Raw genomic sequence first — 20,805 nt, forward strand, 5'->3', positions numbered from 1 at the left:
CCTAGGTAGCTTTACAGGTTGGAAAAAGAACATAATATCAAAATCTGAACTACTGAAAAAAAGTACACGTTTACACAGTTGTGTTCCTATTATTTAGGGTCTTTATTCAGTTATTATTTCATATAAGCATTCCTGTATTTTGACATTGTCCATGTATTTGTCCTTTCAAGTTGTTATTTAATATTTTCATCTCTTTATATACAGTTGTTTGTTTCTTTAGTACAAGGATTGTTCCCCAATTTGGTTAATAATTTTCTCCTGATCTAAATATTTCTACTAGGAACATCTTTGTAGATTTTTTTTTCTTTTGAGGTATTTCATCAATATACTCCTATATTTTTAATTGCCAAGTTGAAATACGGTATTTTTTTAGAAAAACAAATGCTTTTCCTGGAGTCCACATGTAGCTTGGACCTTTTCCCTTTATTCGTATTAGAAGAAAATGGTTTTGTTCTAATTTGGCTGAGTCTAGTTATTTATAATAAGATGTTATGATTGTCCCTTTAACAGAATCAGTTATTTCACTTGCATGTTAAATAGCCTTTTATGTTACCTTAAAGAGCAACAGATACTCAGGATGTATTGTGTCCTCCTGGGTTTTTTTTTTTTTTTTTTTTGTCTTCCTTGACCACAGCTGTGGCTTCTAGACAGTTAACTGCTAGGCAAACAAATGGAAGTGGCCAGTGATTTGAGAGGTGAGGAGAGAGGAAAAAACCTTCCAGGGAGAAGCTGAGGAAAGTGAGAAAAAGTGTTGAATGTGGTACCTGTAGAAAAGCTGATTGAAAACCCGGGTGCTATCAGTGAATATTTCCTGTTGCTGGTGGGGAGCAGGAAGTTGGAGTCAGCTGAGGGTGCATGAAGAGCCATGAATGGCTCTTTGGTCTCTGAACTTCAGCCTGGAGACAGGCCTGCTCCCAGCACAGGAGGATACCCGCCTTTGAGGCAGGAGGGTGGGGTGAGAGATTTGGCTTGATTTAACAGTTCTGTTTTTCAATCAATGTTAAAGGGAGTTGGTAATTGTGGTTGTGGACCCTTCCCCATCCCTCAGAATAGGATCTATCTGTGCAATCTATTTGTGACCAAATAATTGGACTTCTTGGCTTTTTTCCTTTTAAAAAAATTTTAGGCAAACAGAGTTAAACAGTTGTGAGAATGGATCTTTACATATGGAAATAAATGATGATGAAGAAATCCTAATGAAAAACAAGAGCTCCTTATGTTTGAAACCTGCAGAGACAGATCGCAGCATATCAAGTGAAGAAAATACAGATGATAATATAACAGGTAAAAACAAAAAAGGTGTGAATAAAAGGATCATGGGGCTTTGATTCATTATCCATGATGCGACACTTGATAGGGACTGACCTCAAGACAGCGTGCTAGGTAGCTCCCGAGGCAGCTGTTCGTAAGATAACAGAGTTCACTTGAAAACGTTCTGCCATCCCACCTGACCCCCCTATTGAAAAGGCAGAATGAAGAGGAGTTTCCCACTCACTGTTCTTAGCTGTGATGTCCATGGGCTTCAGTGAGCTGTAGCTGTCTGTGCTGACTTTTTAGAGAGTATGAGTATTAGGGCCTTCTGCTCAGAATTTCAAAGTCCATTGAACATAGACTATGATGTGAGACTTAAGAGTCTGCAGAGTTATGGCAGTTCAGTTTTCCATCCTCCTGGTTTCTGGTGAGGCCTGAGGATGTCCGAATTCACCAACCACCATCAGACTTTCGCCTGGCTGTCTCTGTTCATCAAGCCAAATTCCCAAGTTTTTGGTAATAACCTGTAGTTGAAAGTGCTGCCCTTTTCGATTTACTAATTTCATTGGTTCTAACTACTAAAACCAACTTCAGATCAGTCCATGACAATCATCTTAGAGTTTTTAATTGTGTTATAAGTGTGTATTAAATAGTTTGAAAATAAAATTTTTTTTAAAGTTTCCTCCTCATCTCCTCTGGTGAGTGGGGGGAAGAAAAGATGCATTTTCATAGCTGTTAACCTGCAGCAAGCAATCCATACATCACTGAAGTCTTATCCCTTGAGTAAGTAATAGACAGGAGAATTTCTGTTAAAACAGTACTATTATTTATTTGACCCAATAATTTTTTTCTAGGAATTTGTCCTCAGGGAATAGTCAGATTTAAAGACAAATATATATGGACAGGGATGTCCTTTATGACATTACAGTTAATTCTCATTACTCATGGTAGTTTTGTTCTATAAAGTCACTGCAAACACTGAATTAGAAAATACTGAACCGTTGCTCCTAGGGGAAATACATGGTTAGGTTCCCGCAAGCCTCTTTTCACATTTTCATCAACTGATCAGAACATATTGTTGTTTTGTGTGTTTCTGTTTAAAGACACCTTGTTGGGGAGAGGGATAAATTGGAAGATTGGGATTGACATATACATACTACTATATATAAAATAGGAAACTAATAAGGAACTACTGTATAGCACAGGGGACTCTACTCAGTACTCTGTAATGGCCTATATGGGAAAAGAATCTAAAAAAGAGTGGATATATGTATATGTATAACTGATTCACTTTGCTGTACACCTGAAACTAACACAACATTGTAAATCAACTATACTCCAATAAAAATTAAAAAGAAAAGAGTCCCTCCTCCTAAAGGAAAAAAAAAAGATACCTTGTTTATATAGATTGTTGACTCATTAACATTGAACCCATGGCCAACAGCACTATAACTCATGCCTGAACGAAGCTTATCTCTTTTTTTTTTTTTTTTTTTTTGCGGTACGCGGGCCTCTCACTGCTGTGGCCTAGGCCCAGCGGCCATGGCTCACAGACCCAGCCGCTCCGCGGCACGTGGAATCCTCCCGGACCGGGGCACAAACCCACGTCCCCTGCATCGGCAGGCGGACTCTGAACCACTGCGCCACCAGGGAAGCCCACGAAGCTCATCTTATATAAGCTTATATAACACGTGTTTTTCCATAAGGCACATCACAGCCTTCTTGTGCTTAGGAACACTAGGCAGCACTACACTTGGGGGTCCTTTTAAACAGCAAAATCAACAACGAAATGCACAGGAATGCAAAAAAAAAAATGGCACTAAATAAACACATTTGCGTACAGTATGAAAGGTAAAACAAGAAGGCAGAGTGTCACCTTGTTCGACCTCAGCTGGGAACATGCGTGTCAGGTAACTCAAATTTTTTCACCACTCTGCACATATCCAAAATGACTGCAAGAGTGCCATGAGCATTGATTTTAGTATTACAAATAAACTTCAGCAAGTAGGCAAATCCACAAAGACAGAATACACTAATATTGAGGCTCAACTCTACTTATAATACTGAAATTTTAGAAACTACTTAAATGCCCACCACATAAACATGATTCAATATTACATGGTCATTAAAACCATGTTTTGAAGAGTATTGAATGATAATGAAAATATTCATGATAGACCGTTCAGTGAAAACAGGCTGGATGAAAATCTACACGTATTTAAACTCAATTTTGTTTGTGTGTATATGTATAGTATTTCACTGATTTTTCTTTCTGTATACTTTTCTGTGTTAAAAATGTTCAACAATGAATATATATAGTAATCTTATAATACATAAATAAAAGGTTAGTAATAGGTATCTCCTGCTTTACAGTCCAACGTGAAATGATAAAGGAAGATGGAGAGGAAAACCTGGGAAATCATGACAGCCACTTGGCACAGTCTGAATCCCACTCCTCAAGCAGCTCTCCAGAAGCCCACTGGGAAGAAGGCCAAGAAGTCATCCCAACTTTCTTTAGTACCATGAACACCAGGTATTCTGTACTCTCTAACATCACTGACAGTTGGATACGAGCTTTCCTTCTGGAAAGTCAATGTTGGTGTTCCTTTCAGGGGATGGCGTATCCTAACAGAATAGAGAATGTGGCATACCAAGCATCTGCTTTACTGTTCACCTTGCCTGAAGCAGTGGATGAGAAGGAACTGGATTGTGAGAGTATACTCTGTCAACAAGTTTTAGCTTGCTTTGGTGGATTGTCTTTGGAAAATGATTTTATTAGACTGTGTTATAATAGAAGAACAGTCACTGGGGCATATTTGTGAGATGAAGTTAAATGATTTGACCTACAGAGGGGCAGCTGTTTTCATGACTGCCTCTGAACTGCAGAGCATGCTAATGTTGTGTTTTCAATCTTTCCTCCTCTGTATCACCAAATTGTTTAGCTTTAGTGACATTGAACTTCTGGAAGACAGTGGCATTCCCACAGAAGCATTCTTAGCATCATGTTATGCTGTGGTTCCAGTATTAGGTAAGATTGCTGGATTTGCCTTAAATTCATAGTCTCTAGAATCTGTTTCACTGCAGTTATTTTGTAGTAGAAATATGCTGAGCTATGTGTACAGTGAGATGACCCTTCTTATCTACCTCTTCATATCACTAGGCACATATAGTTAAAACTGTGTGACCTTAAGCATTATTACATATTTCCAGTTCATTTCTAATTATGATTAATATTGATCTTAGAGTTGTGTAATGAAAAAAGGGAATTCTGTTTTCTAGAAATCTTACTTAAGAGCAAAAGTGAAAGTCGTTGAGGAACAGATCTTCAAATCTGTTGGTACTATGAAAAAACATTTTACCAGCTAAAACTTTTTTCAGATTAAAAAAAGATAATATGTATAACTTTATTTAAGTTTAAATTACATTTACTTTTTATAGAGCCAGTAGTACCAGGAATTGCTAATGTGTTGAAATTTGCTATATAATCCACTTAACTCTGTATCTCTTTTTTAAATCAAGGTATATCTTGCATAGAACTTAACTGTTATAATTCAATGAGTTTTGACAAATGCATCTACCTATGTAATCCACATCTCTATCAAGGCAGAGAATGTTTTCATCACCCCAGAATGTTCCCTATGCCAGTCAGTCCACAACCTGTCACCCAGCCCAAGGCAACCATACTGATTTCTGTCACCATAGATTAGTTTTGCGTGTTCTAAAATTTTACATAAGTGGAATCATGTTACGTACTCTTGCATTATTATACTCTTGATAGTATAATGTTTTCACCTTTGTTGTTACATGTATTAGTCGCTCATTCCTTTCTATTGCTGAATAGTATTCTATTAAGTGACTCTACCCCATTTTGTTTATTCATTCTCCTACTGATAAACATTTGGGTAGTTTCTTGTTTGGGGCTATTATAAGTGAAATTGCTCTGAACGTTTTTGTGTCTGTGGGCACATGTTTTCATTATTGAGTAAACACCTAGGGGTGGAATTGCTGATTCATAGGGTTTATACATGTAATTTCATGAAGAGTGGTTGTACCATTGTGTACTTCCAATAGCAAAATATGAATACTCTGGTTGCTTCACATCCTCACTAGCACTTGGTGGTGTCAGTATTTTTGGTTTTAGCCATTTCTGTGAGTGTTTGGTGGCTTTAATTTGTATTTCTCTGGTGACTAATGATGTTGAGCACTTTTTCATATGGTTATCGACCATTGCTATCTCTTCCATTGTGAAGTCTGTTCAAATCTTTAACCTATTTTTAAAAGTTGGTTAATTTTCTTTTTATTATTGAATTGAAAGAGTTCTTTGTATGTTCTGAATAACATTTCATTTTAGACGTACTCATTATGAATATTTTCCCCCAGACTATGACTTGTTCATTTCTTTTCTTAATGATGCCTTTTGAAGAGCAGGGTTTTTAATTTTCATTAAATCCAATTTATCTGTGTTTTCTTCTTTTATAGTTAGTGCTTTCAGTATCCTAAAAGATCTTTGCTTATCCCCAAGGTCATGAAGATAGTCTTCTGTGTTGTCTTCTACACTTTTTATTTTTGATTTTAAGTTTACATCTGTGATCCATCTTGGAATCAGTTTTTTATGTGGTGTGAGGTAAGGGTTGAGATTCCTTCTTTTTTTTTTTTTTTTTCCTTTATCTGGTTGTTCAAGAACCATTTGTTGAAAAAGTATCTTTTTACCCTTTTATATTACCTTGGCAGCACTTTGAAAACCAGTTGACCCTATAAGTGTGGGTCTATTTCTGGACTCTCTTTTGTTTCAACCATCTGTTTTTTTTCCTCATCCTAGTATTATAGTATCTTAATTACTGTGTAAGGCTTGAAATCAGATAATGTATTCTTCCAGTTTTGTTCTTCTTTTTCAAGATGTTTTGGCAATTCTAGGTCCTTTGCATGTCCATATAAATTTTAGCTGTTAAAATGAATGTCAATATTATGACATAGTATGAGTGTGTTTCATGTTTGGTAATTGCAATCATTGTTGCTTTTGTTGTGGTCATCCATTTACAATGCTTGGTGTCAGTTTATTTATCTCTTGTAAAAATAAAATACAGTGTGTGACGGGGTTGGGGGGGGAGAATCATGGGCCATGCATGCTTCCCATTACTTTAAGGGAAAAAGCAAAGCTGCCCATCCCACTAATTCAACCCCAGAGAGGAAGAAGAGCCCTGATACAGATCAAAGAGAAAAACTAAGACCGTATCCAGGGGTCAGTGTACTAGAGTGGACCTTTCCAAAGATGTGTGGAGGGTATCAAAGTTCCCATCCTCCTTCCATGACTCCTCTTCACTCTCCTGGATAGGATAAGCAAGGACAAAGTGGAGCCCACAGAGTAGGGGGGCATGCAGGTGGCTTCCACGTGGTCCAGTTGGCCAAAGAAAGGAGAGTCTATATACACACTGGGACTAGAGGTTGAAGGGGATTTTTTTTTCCTGTAGGATTCCTGGGACCATACATTCTTTGATAAGCATGTATGACAGTAGGAGGCAGGATAGAATAGCAGTCTGATGGAAGAGCTACAAGGTAACTCCAATTCCATCCTACCCAGTAGTTATGGCCAATAATACAAGTTATCCCTCTTATCATGAAGATGCCAGGAGTCTTAAGTCTTAAACCTTAAAATCAGAGAAATCATAAATATTTCTCTGTATAAATGAAAATAAATCTCATTACATATATCCCAAACATACACAGAAACAGAAAACAACTATGGTTTAGGAATAAAAAAAGGAGTAAGATAGTAAAATGCAGTATTCTGATAAATGTACTGGTTTTCTGTACTAAGCCAGTAAACCACTCAAAACTTAGTGAGAGTAAGTAAAACATAAGTACTACCAACTGATTGTTTTGAATAGATAGAGGCATTTCTGAATAAGACATACTGTATTATATAAGACACAAAAGAGAGCTTGTTCTATGTGTCCCATTGTGATTTTTTTTTTTGAAGTAATGAATCTTGAAAACCTTTCAATAAACATATGTGATTTTCTTACTATTTCTCTAAAAAAAAAAAAATCCTGTTGGGATTTTGATTAGGATTACATTGAAACTGTAAACCAATTAGTAGGAAATTGGCATCTTAAACAACATTGAGTCTTCTAATCCATGAATGTGCTATATCTCTCATTTACTTAGGTCTTTATTTTCACAACGTTTTGTATCGTGTAAAGGTCTTACACATCTTTTGTTAGGAATAACTTTTAGAATTTTATGTTTTTTTATGCTATCATGAAAAGTATTTCATTTTCCAGTTGTTTATTAATAGCATATAGATACAATTGACTTGTACATTGAGTTGTTTTTTACAATCATGAATGAGTTAATTTATAAAATATATTTTTCTGTGTTTATTGAAATTATCATGTTTTTTTCTTGTACTCAGTGTAATAAATTACATTGTTTGGATGAATTTAAGCCTGCTATCTTGCTGTCTGTTTCTACCATCTTGCTACTTATTATCTGTTTGTCTCATGTGTTCTTCCTTGTTTACTCCTTTCTTGATTTCCACCCAATTAATCAATTATTTTTTTGTATTCTGTTTTATTTCCTCTTTTAGCTTTTTAGCTACCTATCTTTGTTCCTGCCTTTCTTTTGGATGAGTCAAGTATTTTTTAGAATTTTATTATATTTTCTCTTTTGGCTTTTTGGCTATACCCCTTTGTGTTACTATTTTTAGTTGCTCTTATCCAACAAAAATATTCAGACTACATATATAATTTTATATTTTCTGGCAAGAATATTAAAATTGTAAAGCAAAACAGATAAAACTAATTTTAATAATGTATTTTATCTAACTTGGTATATACAATATATCATCTGAACATGGAATCAATATAAAAGAATCATTATTGAGATATTTGGCATTCTTTTTTTGGTACTGAGTCTTTGAAATCTGGTATATATTTATACTTATGGCATATTTCAGTTTGGAATCGGTACATTCCAAGAGCTCAATAGCCACACATCTACTGGCTACCGTATTGGACAGTGCAGCCCTAAGGATTACAATGCGCATTCTAAACTTACAAGGTTATCCTCACCTGCCCTTAGGCCCTTATTATAGTTACTCACTTCAGAGCAGTGAAGTAGAAAAAAGCAATGACAGTGTGCCAGGAACCTTTGAAGCTTATGTTTAGAAAATGATTTAAAAGCAAAAAATAAAAGTTTGGCGGGGGGGGGGGGGGGGGGGGGCTGTTAAATTCATTGCTACTATAAAAAATATTTTCCACTTGAAAAAATTGCATTTTCAAAGATGTTTTCAATCTTTTCTTCTAGACAAACTTGGCCCTACAGTGTTTGCTCCTGTTAAAATGGATCTAGTTGGAAATATTAAGGTGAATATACTGGCTTGTCTCCGTGGAGACTGTATATTTGGAGGGAGTAGCTGCATGAAATCTCATTCAGAAACAAATGATTGTTGAGTTTTATACTCGGGATGAAAAGTATAGGCCAGCTGTAAGAACCTTTCTCAGAGGAAAAAATACTTTAAAAACAGTACTTTAAAACCCTGAAACTATTTAATTCTAGCTTAAGCCTAATAAGAATCCTCAAACAAATAAAACAGATTACTTGGAAAGCATAAGGACGAAGGTAAGAGAGGCTTAATTCATTTTGATTTCTTAGAGGCCTGGTTGACAAAGTTAGGTCTCAACAGTAAACTGACTTGCTTGATAGCTTTAGCACTTTTAACTTAGGTTATTTCCCTGCTTCTCCTGCAGAAAGTAAATCAGAAGTATATAACCAACAAAGAAGAGTTTACCACACTCCAGAAGATAGTGCTGCATGAAGTGGAGGCCGATGTAGCCCAGGTTAGGAACTCAGCTACAGAAGCCCTCCTGTGGCTGAAGAGGTGAGGCAACTGGGGTGGGGCAGCAGTTGAAATCCAGCTTAGTTGAAATGTTACCCCTACCAAAAAAAATTGTTATGCAAAAGAGGCTACTTCTGAGTGAAAGCTGTAACCCATGTATAGCCTTTTCTAGAAGGCCTGAAGAATAGAATATCGACTTTTTTTTGCCTCTGTCTTGATAGTGATAAACATTGTTAATATTAATAGAATATATAAGATAGGAATCATAAAGGACAGTAAAGCCGATTGGTTTGTCTTTATGTCAGTGGATCGCAAACTGTAATGGCATCAGATTCACCTGGAGGGCTTATTAAAAAACACAGATTGCTCCACCCAAAACCCAATTTCTGATTCAGTAAGTCTGGAGGGGAGCTCCAGAATTTGCATTTCTAACAAGTTCCCAGGTGATGCTGAAGCTGCTGGTCCTGGGACCACATTTTGAAAACCACTGTGTAGGTATTTCAGATAAGAAGCGTCTAGGGCAAGCTAAAGGGAAATCACAGGGAAGAAACTTAGAAAGGACTGCCATGTGACTTGACTTGTTTATTGCTGTGCCCAAGATACTACTGAAAAAGAAGCTGATGTCTGCCATTTATTCATACCCATTCAACATAAGTGAACTTTGAAAATAATATTTCTTCCTCTTTTTTGTTTTAGAGGTCTCAAATTTTTGAAGGGATTTTTGACAGAAGTGAAAAATGGTGAAAAGGACATCCAGACAGCCCTGAGTAAGTGTTATTTACATTTTGGTTGATTAATTGAATAGGATGTGGAATGGAGACCCTTGGAGGAGGAGATAGGGTGTGCTTTTCAAGATCTGATTTTGGTATTTTTCTATTTCATTATTATTAATTGTTTGTTTCTTATATGCTTTGTTAAAAAAGAACTCGAGATAGTGACCTGGTAGTCTAGATCTAACTTATTAAAAATCAGTATATCTTAAAGAAGAGCTAAATTAATAGAGAGCCATCTTTTAATCTTAATAGGAAAACCTAATATTTTTAAGAAGTCAGTTCTTCCTAAATGAATCTTGAGATAACTGTGTAGTTTTCTAAAATCTGTATCCAGAGGGAAGCTAGTTTTGGAGACCATAAAAGGGAGGGTGTGGGGAACCCTAGGTTTTGCTCTGAAGTAAGATGAAGGGCTGGTCATCATCTTGTATTCCTCAAGTGCCCTATGTGCCCCATTTTTGTGGTGGTAGTTGAGATTCGGATGAAGGCCTTGGTCAAAGGAGATCGTCCGACATCTCCAGCATCTTAATGCAGTGACTGGAACATTGTAGGTACTTAATAAACATTGGGTGGGTGGGTGGATAGATGGATGGATCAATGCACCTATTGGACCACTTTTGGAAAACATTGAAGACTTGGAAGCATCCTCATAGTGCCACTAACAGACTGGCTAAACTCTCAATCTTGGTCTCTAGGAAATCCTTCCAGGATGGGCATTGAGGTGATCAGATGGGAGTGAGATTTCCATATTACTTTGAAGCCCTGCATTATTATGATGTAGAGAAGCACATGGTCAGGCTCTAGGCAGTCATGATTATAAATAATGAAATGAATGAGTTAGATACTTCTGCTGGGGAGGAGGAGCCAGTGTTCACACAGCATTTTATCAATGTCAGGGGTGAGTTCTTCCTTTTGTTAGTCCTCCCTTTGGGTCATGAGTCTTGAGGGATCCTGCCCCTGTGTGATTTTCCCAGGCCTCCCTGTATAGAAACTTGCCGATGTGCCGTGAAACAATAAAAGCTGATATTTCTGTAACACTGTATAAAAAATTTAGACAACCTAGTCCTCACATCAGTCCATTTTTACAGGTTAGGTAACTGAAATTCTGAAAGATCAAAAGACACGCTAAGACCACAAAGGATCTGAAGCAGGGTCATTTTGGGATCCTCAGCTGTAAGGTCCTCATTTCTCCCACAGAAGGTCTTCTCCACCGTCCCTGAGCTACCTGCATTTTGGGGTTTCTCATACATCCTTGAATTTCCAGGACCGTCTCAGTTATATCCTCTCCTAAGTGTCCTGATTACAGTATTAAAAATATATTCACCATGACTATTAGGACTCCCTAACCAGTCTCCATCAAACTTGATGACTTTGTGGAGTGATTAAGATCATGGGCTAGGTGCCCTTAGACAATTTACTTAACCTTTGTGTGCCTCAGTTTCCTCATCTGTAAAATGGGAATGATGACTTGATTTCCCTAATAAGATTGTTGTAAAGATTAAATAGGTTTATGCATGTGAAAAGATTAGAAATTTGGTACATAATAAGCACTTAATAGAGGTTAGCTTCTATTGTTTATATTCTCATCATCATGACATATACAAAGTTGATAACCTACCAGAAAATGGGACTTATTTGTCCCAAATCACAAATGGAAAGTTACCAAGCTCAGCTGCCAAGCCTGAAATTTCTCTCCAGGCTGACTTCTTAGTATGGAAGCTCCACACTGGTAGGAAGACTCCACCACCTGCAGGAAATGCAGAAGATATGGGATTCAGCACTGTGTGCGTGGTGGACTCCACACGTCACAGGATGCTACTGCTTTCTGATGGCTGGCTGTGTGAGGGCAAGTGGAGAATGCTAATCTCATTACCCCTCTGCTGGAGCTGGGATAGAGGAGAACCCAGCTGCTTACCAGACACAGCAAGTGAAAAGAAAAGCTTTGCCCCTTGGAGGTGGAGAGACAGTTGAGGATATACCCTTTCTGCCCTGCCCCCATCCCTAATTCTGCCCCCTTTCCTCCCCTATCTTTTACTTGATTTGAAAGCTGGGCCTAGAGATGTTGACTTTATGAAGAGAGAGGAGACTTGAAGGGCAAATGCTGCTTCAAAACTGAAATAATCACAGCCAATCTCAGCTTTTCCTTCCTTTTCTTCCCCGCTGGACTGTTTTCAGTGGAAAGGAAAAGGGACCATAAATTTGAGATTTTCATCTTTGATGCTCAGGGTTATTTCAGAGGTCTTCATGATTTAAATCATCTTTGCTTACTGGGATCCCTAGTTTCCTGCTGCTGTGCAATGTGGAGAGATAAAGCTCCCCTAACCAGCCCCCTTCCCTCTAAACACAGACACAACAAGTTCTGTGCAAGCAAATAAGAGAGATTTATGAGAACTGTTCACACATTAACTATGCAGAACCCACAGGCTGCTTGTTGCCTATTTCTTCTGGATTGCTGGCTTTTTTCTCATTTTGAAATCACAGGCTTTATAAGCAGAAGTGATATTTTGTCTAAAATGAGATAGTTTAGGTATGTAAGTAAAAGAGTGGGTATGTGCAATTTATATGCCACATATAGGCAAATTAGCTTGCATTTTTTATTCTGAAATTGAGTTATTGTAATAACAGCTACCATTTATAGAGCACCCAGTGTTGGCATAACACTAGGTTCTCCATAAACATTTTATTTAATCTTCTGAGTACTCCCCTTTTACAGCAAGTAAACTGAGGTTTAGAGAGGATGAGTACTTTCCCTAGGGTCTCAGATCTAGATCAGTGGTTCTCAAAGTGGTCCAAGGACAGCAACATCTTCATCACCTGGAGACTTACTAGAAATGCAGACTGCTGGGTCCCACCTGACACCTGCTGACTCAGAAACTCCCGAGGTGGGGCCCAGCAAATGCGTGTGTTCACAAGTCATGCAAGTGATTCTAATCCATGCTCAAGTGTGAGACCCGTTCATCTAGAGCTGGGATGTTGAAGCTCACCTGTCACTAGGCTACATTTGGTTATTTGGGAATTTTGACTGCATCTAAGTGATTATTAAATAAGCAGGAATAAAAGTACTGAAATTAGTTACCCATAGCATCAGTTAATTTTGCCTCCTTTTCATGATAATTGGCTGGTTACCCAATGGCTGAAAACTTTTCTTAACCTAGGAACAGCAAGACAATTAGTAGGGATAAAATAAGGACACTCCCAAATTTGAAAACACTGCTTAAGAAAGGTTTTGAGGTAACTGCTCATAATTTTGGATAGTCTTAGTGGCTTTGAAAATGGGAGATGATATGTAACAGTCCTAAATGACACAACGGAAGCCTTGACATCTATTAACTCTCTGGAAAATGCATGTATAGTCATTGTATTGCTGCAGTTCTGTGACCTAGAATGAGTTTTCAGCAATCGGAAGGAGGCCTTGGGCTTTATACTGCCCCCTTTTGCATTTGAGCCATCACCTGAATTCCCCATAATGATGATCAGAGTGGAATATTTTGGGTGGTCTCATGCCAAGAGCTGCTCTGAACTCTAGTGTCCTCTGACATTCTCTAGAGATCACTCTAAGGAAAGAGTTGGGTACACAAGGCAAATGTGTTTAATGGCCCACCCTGTAGCTGAGCCCCTCCATTCACAGATGCCACATCAAGAAGAGGCTTTGGAAAGCATCTTTGTAAGTGAAATGAAGAAAAGTTGCTCTGCCATTTCATGCACCATTGTACTAAATATTATGTGTTCTGCACTATTCCCTCAGTGGGATAGCATATTGCCACATCCCTCACCTCGGAATGATTCCGTAAATGTCAGGTAAACATTAACCTAACCAAGATCTGTAGCACAGGATAGGAGGAAAAAAAAAGGTAAAGGAGGCTCACTTATGCATTTAATATGAAAGGCTTTCACAAACAAGGAGAGCTATATGAGAGAGATGAAGTTAGAACTCATAATCAGATATTTGACATCAAATCATAACTTGACTAATTATTCTGAAAGTACCAGGGAATGTGAATCAAGTCATGCCCTTTCCAGAACTCTTAACAGCATGTGCTTCTAATGGCAGAATTGGCTTACAGTACAAGTTTTCTTCTCGATGGTGCCTGAAGGTAACAAAGGATGTCTCTGGGTACTTGTTCCATCTCTGTCAACTGGTTATTGAGTTGGCTTTTCTCCATACAATTCATTTTGCCCAAAGCTTAGTCACTGTAAAGAACTTGGGGGTACTTTCCAAGTAGTAGGTTTTTTTAAATTATATCAAATATTTATCATTTGACCAAATATGTAAATACAGTACCATCTACTACCTCATAACCCCATTACTTCCAGAGAAGATCTTCATCCAGAATTTGTAGTTTATCATCATATAATGAATGTTTTTATACTTCTACTATATATTTATGTGTCCACAAACAGTATCTAGTAATGTATTGCATGTTTTAAACTCATGTACATGGTGTCACATTATACACATTCTTCCTTTTTCACTCAGTATTTTCAGATTTATTCACTGCTTATTCACTTTCAAACCTTTCTTTGTTCGTGATTCTTGCCTAAGGACTTCCTAGTTTAGCTCATTTGCAGAACTGAGATGATTGTCACTTCCTGAGCTCAGTGAATGATGGATTTCACCTTTTCTGGCTTTGCTTGTCTACTTCTCAAGCTGTCTCCTAAGACTTAGATTTGCATTTCTCCTTTGCCCTCTCTACAACCCAAAGTAACTTTGCAAATTCTCACTAATTATAGATTTACAATAGAGAAACACTCTCATATATTCTGTTCCTGGACAGAATAGCTATCCACCAACAGTAATGGAAAGGTAGTCTTGTTCAGATGCTATGATAGGTTGAGGCATAATCTCTAAATACCTCATAGAAAGTTTTTGACTAACCATTAAAGAAGTCAAATCTGCATCTTTATGAACAGAATAAGGTTCCAATTTTTTCAAGATGTGGCTGGGAAAAGGCACGTTTTTCATTTTCATTATTTTGTTTTATCACAAAGAATAAACATTAGTTTTGTCAAAATGGTTTAATGTGACAAGAATGCCCCAAGTTCTCATTGCTTTTAGCTTTGTGACCTTGGGCAGGTAACTCTCTCTCTGGGTCTTCTATTTTTTCATCTGTAAGAGGAAGAGAATTGGGCAAGGTGATTGTCAACACTTCCTACTTAGAAATTTTGCCTCAGTTTCTAAGGAACTGACAGATTTCAGAGAACTGGGAGAAGGGAATCATTTATGTCTTTCAGAGGCCAAAAATACTTCCAGATTATAGAACATGCATTATGATAATGAATGGGTATTATAGTGAAGATTAATGTATTTCATTATCTAATCTTCTCTGGGTAACCAAAATAGGTCAATGCTTAGACTTCATCCTAATTTAATGCAGCCTCACATGGCAGGGATATTTGCAGCCCTAGAAGTCAGCTAAAGACTTGGGGCAAGTCCTTTTCATTTATGAGTTTTATTTTATTTGTTGGTATTCAATTGTGGAGGTGGTCTTCCTAGGCCTGAGTCAGGACCTAGCCTAAATTCTCTGCCTCCCTCTTCTCCCATTAGACTTACTGGCCCACATTTTGCCCAGTGGGACTCTTCTCTGGCAAGATGCAGGCACAGCAGGGAACAACTGCCTTCTCTAGAAGGGCTGGGGGGAGACACAGATCGTGTTGCTGTACAAACACCCTCCCTTCCTTAGACCAGCCTGCCCCTCTTACTTGGACTCACAGCATCCTTGTTTTCTTGCTGTCCCATAGAAGGGAGCATGGAGAAGGGTTTCTGGGCTTTTTTGAGTGGTTGACTTCACAGGCAAAGTGTAGGAAAGGTATAAGGCCCCTGAGGTTGGGGTAGCACTGGATCCAGAGCCCTTATAAACAGGCAGTTTGTCTGCCAGGTGAACTCTGGAGCCGAAGGCTCAGGGACCAGGACAGCGGTCAGCTGCGTTTGCTGCATACCGTAAAGAAATACTGATCTCCTTTTACTTCCCTACCACAATTCCAAATCAGAATGATCGTGACTGTTAGTAGAAGAAAATAATACTGTCTGTATAGGAGAAAAGACTTAAGAGAATATACCTCCAGAATGCCCTCTGTGGTTACCTCTGGGAGGCATGATTATAGGTTTCTTTAGTTCTTCCCTTTTTGCATTTTCCTGAACATTACTTGTGAAATCAGAAAAAAAGCAGTAAGTGTTATTTTAAACTACCACGGTGCCTCAGGTGGGAAGTTTAGAATCCTTGACACGGCATAAAAAAGGTCCTCACAGTTTGGCCCCAGCCCCAGTGATCTGCAGCCCTACTGGACTGTTCCCCCTTCATGCCACCATCTCTCACAACTGCATGTAGCTTTCTCTGTCTGCAGCCCCAGGTACCACCCTACTCTCTGCCCTACCCAGCCTTTGAGACTCCTTTGGAGAATTCTTTCTGTGCACTTGCTCCCAGGCTGGATTCATCTCTCTTTTCCTGTAGCACTGGATAGAGATCTCTGTTACAGCAGTCGGCAATTTGCATAACGATGATTTGTTAAAGGCTGGCTCTCTTATAAACCCATGAACTTCCTGAGGGCAAGGGACTGAGTTTAAAGCACCCAGTGATCCCTGCTGCCTTGCACTTAGTAAGGGGCAGTGGTAGACTCGCACTAAGTTCTTGCTGAATGGAGCAGCTGTTCCCATCACAGATGTCTACGAGCAGATTGTAATGGCACTAAATTTCATCTACTGATTTCTAATGGCATTTAATACCTTACGTGGATTCGGATCACAAGAAAGAAAGTGTTCCCACTATACGTCTGTGACTCACCTCAGGATGTTTTCCATGGACTGTACACCTTCTTACCAGCCCAGATGGCTCCTTAGACGGTTAGAAATTTGACCGTCTTACTGATTTACTGCGGGGGCTGTGCCTAGTATTTCCTGCCCGTCTGCACCTGTATGCTAGCAACCCTTTCTTCACTAAGGTCTTAGATACCATCTAAAATGTCCCTGATAACATCTGTCCCCTTAGAGAATCAGATAGGTTTTAAGTGTGGCTTACATTGAAGACTTGTATCTTTGACACTGTCTTAGCCTACAGACTGGTCTCCTAAGAAAAAGATTGAATTTAATCTCGAGTTCTCCTTTAGGCTATTTCTAAGAGTCCTTTGTGCCCTTGAATTTATTGATTTTTATCATTTCTGCTTTAGCTTCACCACACTGGATGCTGGCATTTCAACCCATTCCTAAAACTTGAGATAGCCAGCGAAATCTGCTGTTAGAATTCAAACGTACAGTCTTCTTTTATACAAAATATAATGTATTTTATGCAAACTTGAATTATGTAAAATTGATACATGGTATGCTAAAAGTATTAATAAAGCCTCACCCAAATTTTAAAAATAGAAATTGACAAGAATTACATCATTTCAAAGCTAGAGAGCTTGAATAAATTGTAAAGTATTCAAGCTACAGCCACATGGCAGTGCTGTTTTGCCCAGTAAAATGCAGATACCTGATGTTCTTTGGCAGTATTCTGTGAACCGCACTGCTTTTTACTGCATAGGAGCCTGTGGTTGTGGATTTGGTGTCTTTTTTTGTTGTTATTTTAACATCTGCTCTTGTTATAATTTAAAATGTCTTTATATCCTATTACAGTGTCGCCCAAGCATTGATTAAATGGTTGATGGTGGTGCTTGTACTAGTGTTGAAACTAGCCCATGAAAATAAAGTTTGGAATAAAATTTAGATGTGGTAAAACATGATAAAGAAGGTCGAACAACCCCTATGATACTCTGTGCTGTAATTTAGGAGTGTGAGGACTCTGTAGACCACTGGAGATGATGCTGAGAAAATAAAATGGAGCATTGAAATAAAAATGCACTGTGGTGATGCAGAGCTGTGCCCTCCTGAGAGCGCATTTATTCCTGTGGAAAAATCAGTTTTGAATTTTGCATGTATTGAATTATTCAAAGCCTTCAGGAACACATCCCTTGCATAAAATACAGTCATCTTGTTCTCGAGATTTTTTTTTTGGTAATTAAAATTATTATGTAGCAGTTTTTAAATCTCCTTTTAAAAAACTCACTGGGACAAAAATAATAGGTTTTTATCTTTAAAGTCTAGAATGTGAATGACTTTTATCAATAGGCCTCACCATATACATTATATCTACCTTAATAACTTCAAGCTGTTCTTTCCATAATAGTTTTAAAGGTTTCTCGCTTTAAAACTGTATATCCAGGGTCATAGGGACATCTAGGACAAGCATTTGACATCCCAGAATAGAATGTTAGAATTGAAGAGAACCTTAGAGTTCATTTTACAAAGGGGGAAACAGATGGTTAGAGAGGTCAGCTAAGGGACTGGCTCCGGATCACACAACATTTCAAAGAACTGCATTTTTATATTTTTATAGTGTATTTTAAATTGTATTTAGTCTCTATATTACAGTATCTTTTCCTCCCTCTTTACTTCCTTATATGTATTGAATTTTCCAACCATGATAATAAGCTGAAGTTGAGATATGACACAGGGTAAGAGTGGAAATACCAATTTTTCCTTAAAAAAAAAACCTCTGTAGGCTTTTTTCCTACTCAAGACTTTTGGGGTGCATAATCTCATAATTCAGCTTTTTTTTATCAGTTTCTAATACCAAGAGGAATGTGCTACTACATACATTAGAAAGGACATGATGCAAATAGCACATCAAATTCTGATGAAATTGTTCCTCATGGAGTTTTTCTTCTTTTCAAGATAATGCATATGGTAAAACATTACGGCAACACCATGGCTGGGTAGTTCGAGGGGTTTTTGCGGTAAGTAATCCTTCTGCCTCCTAATGTTCTGATGGTCACAGCAAGGTGTTTTGTTTTGCTTTGTGTGTGTGGTGTTTCTGTTTGTTTTTGAGAATAAGAACGAAATATTGCTTATTTCATTTAAGTCTATAGGTCTTTGTTGTATGGAAATGTTGGCAATAAAAAGTAAGAAAAGACTGTTAGAATGTGCTTCACCTTATCTAGTTCCAGTGACCCTGAGAAGATTTGTCTCAGAAGTGGTTGCCTTCTGATGTGGTAGTAAAGAGTGTCAGTGTAGAGATAGGCAGGAAGCTGTCAAATGCTCACCATTGAGGGGAAACCAGTGGTGGTTTCAAGCCCATAGCTCCCTCTGCTGCCTGTTAAAGTCAATCCTGTTAATTCTCAGATTTTAGTCAGGTTTTTTTCCCCTAAATTGAATTTTGTCTTGAATATTAACTGACCTGGATTGCCAGTGGCTAGGACTAGAAATATCTTCTTACCCAGTTATTTTCTTTATGGACGTGTTGGTATTCATATGTTTGGGCTCCTGTTAGCTACCGCTCCTTCCTTCCTTGCGTGACCTAGGAAGAGCACACACCTGAGAATCATGGTCCCCCGGACAAATCACTTAGCCTGCATTGTGAAATAGAAGGAGAAGATGGCCCCTTTATGTCAGCAGTAATACTCTGTTATTCTCTCATCTGGGGAGAGGTCAGCCTTAGTCAGGTGCAGCCATGAAAAGGCGGAGTCTCATGTAGGGGTACAGTAGGAAATGTCATAGAGTATGAGTGTTGTTTGGAAGGTCGGGGGATTAAAAATAGCCTTGCAGATGATGGTCTTTTACTAATTTAAAGCATGGGAGACATCATTTGCCTAAGGTAAGAACCGTTCAGGTCATGATTTACTAGGAGGCAGGTAAAGAAAGTGGGAAGAATTTACCGTGGAAGAAATCAAATTTTAGTGAAAATGAACCATTTTTGAAAGCATGGAGATGACTAGCTCTATGTCCTACTGTTCACTGGAATAGGAGCCAGACCAGTTGCAGCCACTGACTGCTCACACTTACCTTCAGTGCATGTTTAATAACATAATAATAGTTGCCATTTGGCTGTTGGACGCTTACTGTGCATCAGGCACTGTGCCAGGTACTTCTGTGTTCACTCTCTTTGGTAATCCTCAGGATTAACTCCCACTATTGTACAAGTTCAGAACTGTTTGTTCCAGTCCCAGAGTGAGGCAGTGGCAGAGTCCAGGTCTAAACCCAGATCTGCTGTCTCCGAGGCTGGTGCCCATCCCACACATCACAGCTCTCCACAGTGAAGACAGAATAACTGAGAAACTGCTAGTGAGAAATGAGGCAAAGGGTGCTGCTGCATTCATCAGTCTCCCTGAGTAAATACTGTGATTGCCTACAGGTGCCTCACACCCGCCTTCCCTTGGTGAGGTGACAGAGCATGAAAACACTGAGTTGCACCATTTATAAGAAACATAAATGTGGTTTGGGGTGGTTGTTTTTTTTCAGAATAGAAGGCAGAGTTTAATCCTGAAATATTATTGATGATCCGAGATGTTGCCAACAAGAATGAAGCTATAGCACAAAATTTATCATACGCATGAGTCTTTAAAAGAACATTTTAACTTACAGGATTTTTCCCAATATATAGTAATTTAGACTCATTGTAAAAAAAAAAAATTTTTAATTATGGAAGAATAGAAAGGGTAAAAATTAAAATTGTCCATAATCTCACCACTCTACAATAAGGATTTTTAACATTTTTGTGTTTTACCTTCTTAGCTCTTATTTTCATATACTTTTACATATTCTCTTCAATATGGTTCTATTTCATTTCATATATTTATATAAATAGCTACTTATAGATACTTATATTTTTATATTTACATGTCTATTTTATGTGTATAATTACCTTTATTTTGTATACCTACTCTGTATATGCATATAAATTTTTTGACATTTAGCTGGTTGTATAATTTTGTATTCTTTTTCTCCACTTTTTAATTTTTTATATTTTCTAGTTTTATTGAGAAATAATTGACAGACGTTACTGTATGTTGAAGGTGCACAGCATGGTGGTTTGATTTACATGCATTGTGAAATGCTTACCACAATAGCTTCAGCTAACCTCCATCTTCTCATATAGATACAATTCAAAAAAAAGAAAGGAAAAAATGTTTCTCCTT

General features: G+C 37.9%; 1 protein-coding gene across 9 annotated transcripts in view; it reads left to right on the forward strand.

The window, feature by feature from the left end:
- PLEKHA8 (pleckstrin homology domain containing A8) overlaps positions 1–20,805 on the forward strand; it is a 99,038-nt gene that overhangs the window by 70,132 nt on the left and 8,101 nt on the right. For 5 of the 9 annotated variants that reach the window (XM_033863124.2, XM_019926130.3, XM_019926112.3 and 2 more), the window contains 7 exons: positions 1,127–1,284; positions 3,625–3,784; positions 4,194–4,279; positions 8,557–8,615; positions 9,000–9,130; positions 9,785–9,855; positions 18,566–18,627. In XM_033863124.2, the coding sequence (XP_033719015.1) occupies positions 1,127–1,284; positions 3,625–3,784; positions 4,194–4,279; positions 8,557–8,615; positions 9,000–9,130; positions 9,785–9,855; positions 18,566–18,627 (727 nt within the window). Of the gene's footprint in view, positions 1–1,126; positions 1,285–3,624; positions 3,785–4,193; positions 4,280–8,556; positions 8,616–8,999; positions 9,131–9,784; positions 9,856–10,946; positions 11,640–17,019; positions 17,704–18,565; positions 18,628–20,805 lie in introns of those variants that run through there. The other 4 variants (XM_019926116.3, XM_019926145.3, XM_019926138.3 and 1 more) reach the window with 3 other exon arrangements.

The sequence above is a fragment of the Tursiops truncatus genome, chromosome 9 (assembly GCF_011762595.2).
Source record: "Tursiops truncatus isolate mTurTru1 chromosome 9, mTurTru1.mat.Y, whole genome shotgun sequence".
Classification (NCBI taxonomy): Eukaryota; Metazoa; Chordata; class Mammalia; order Artiodactyla; family Delphinidae; genus Tursiops; species Tursiops truncatus.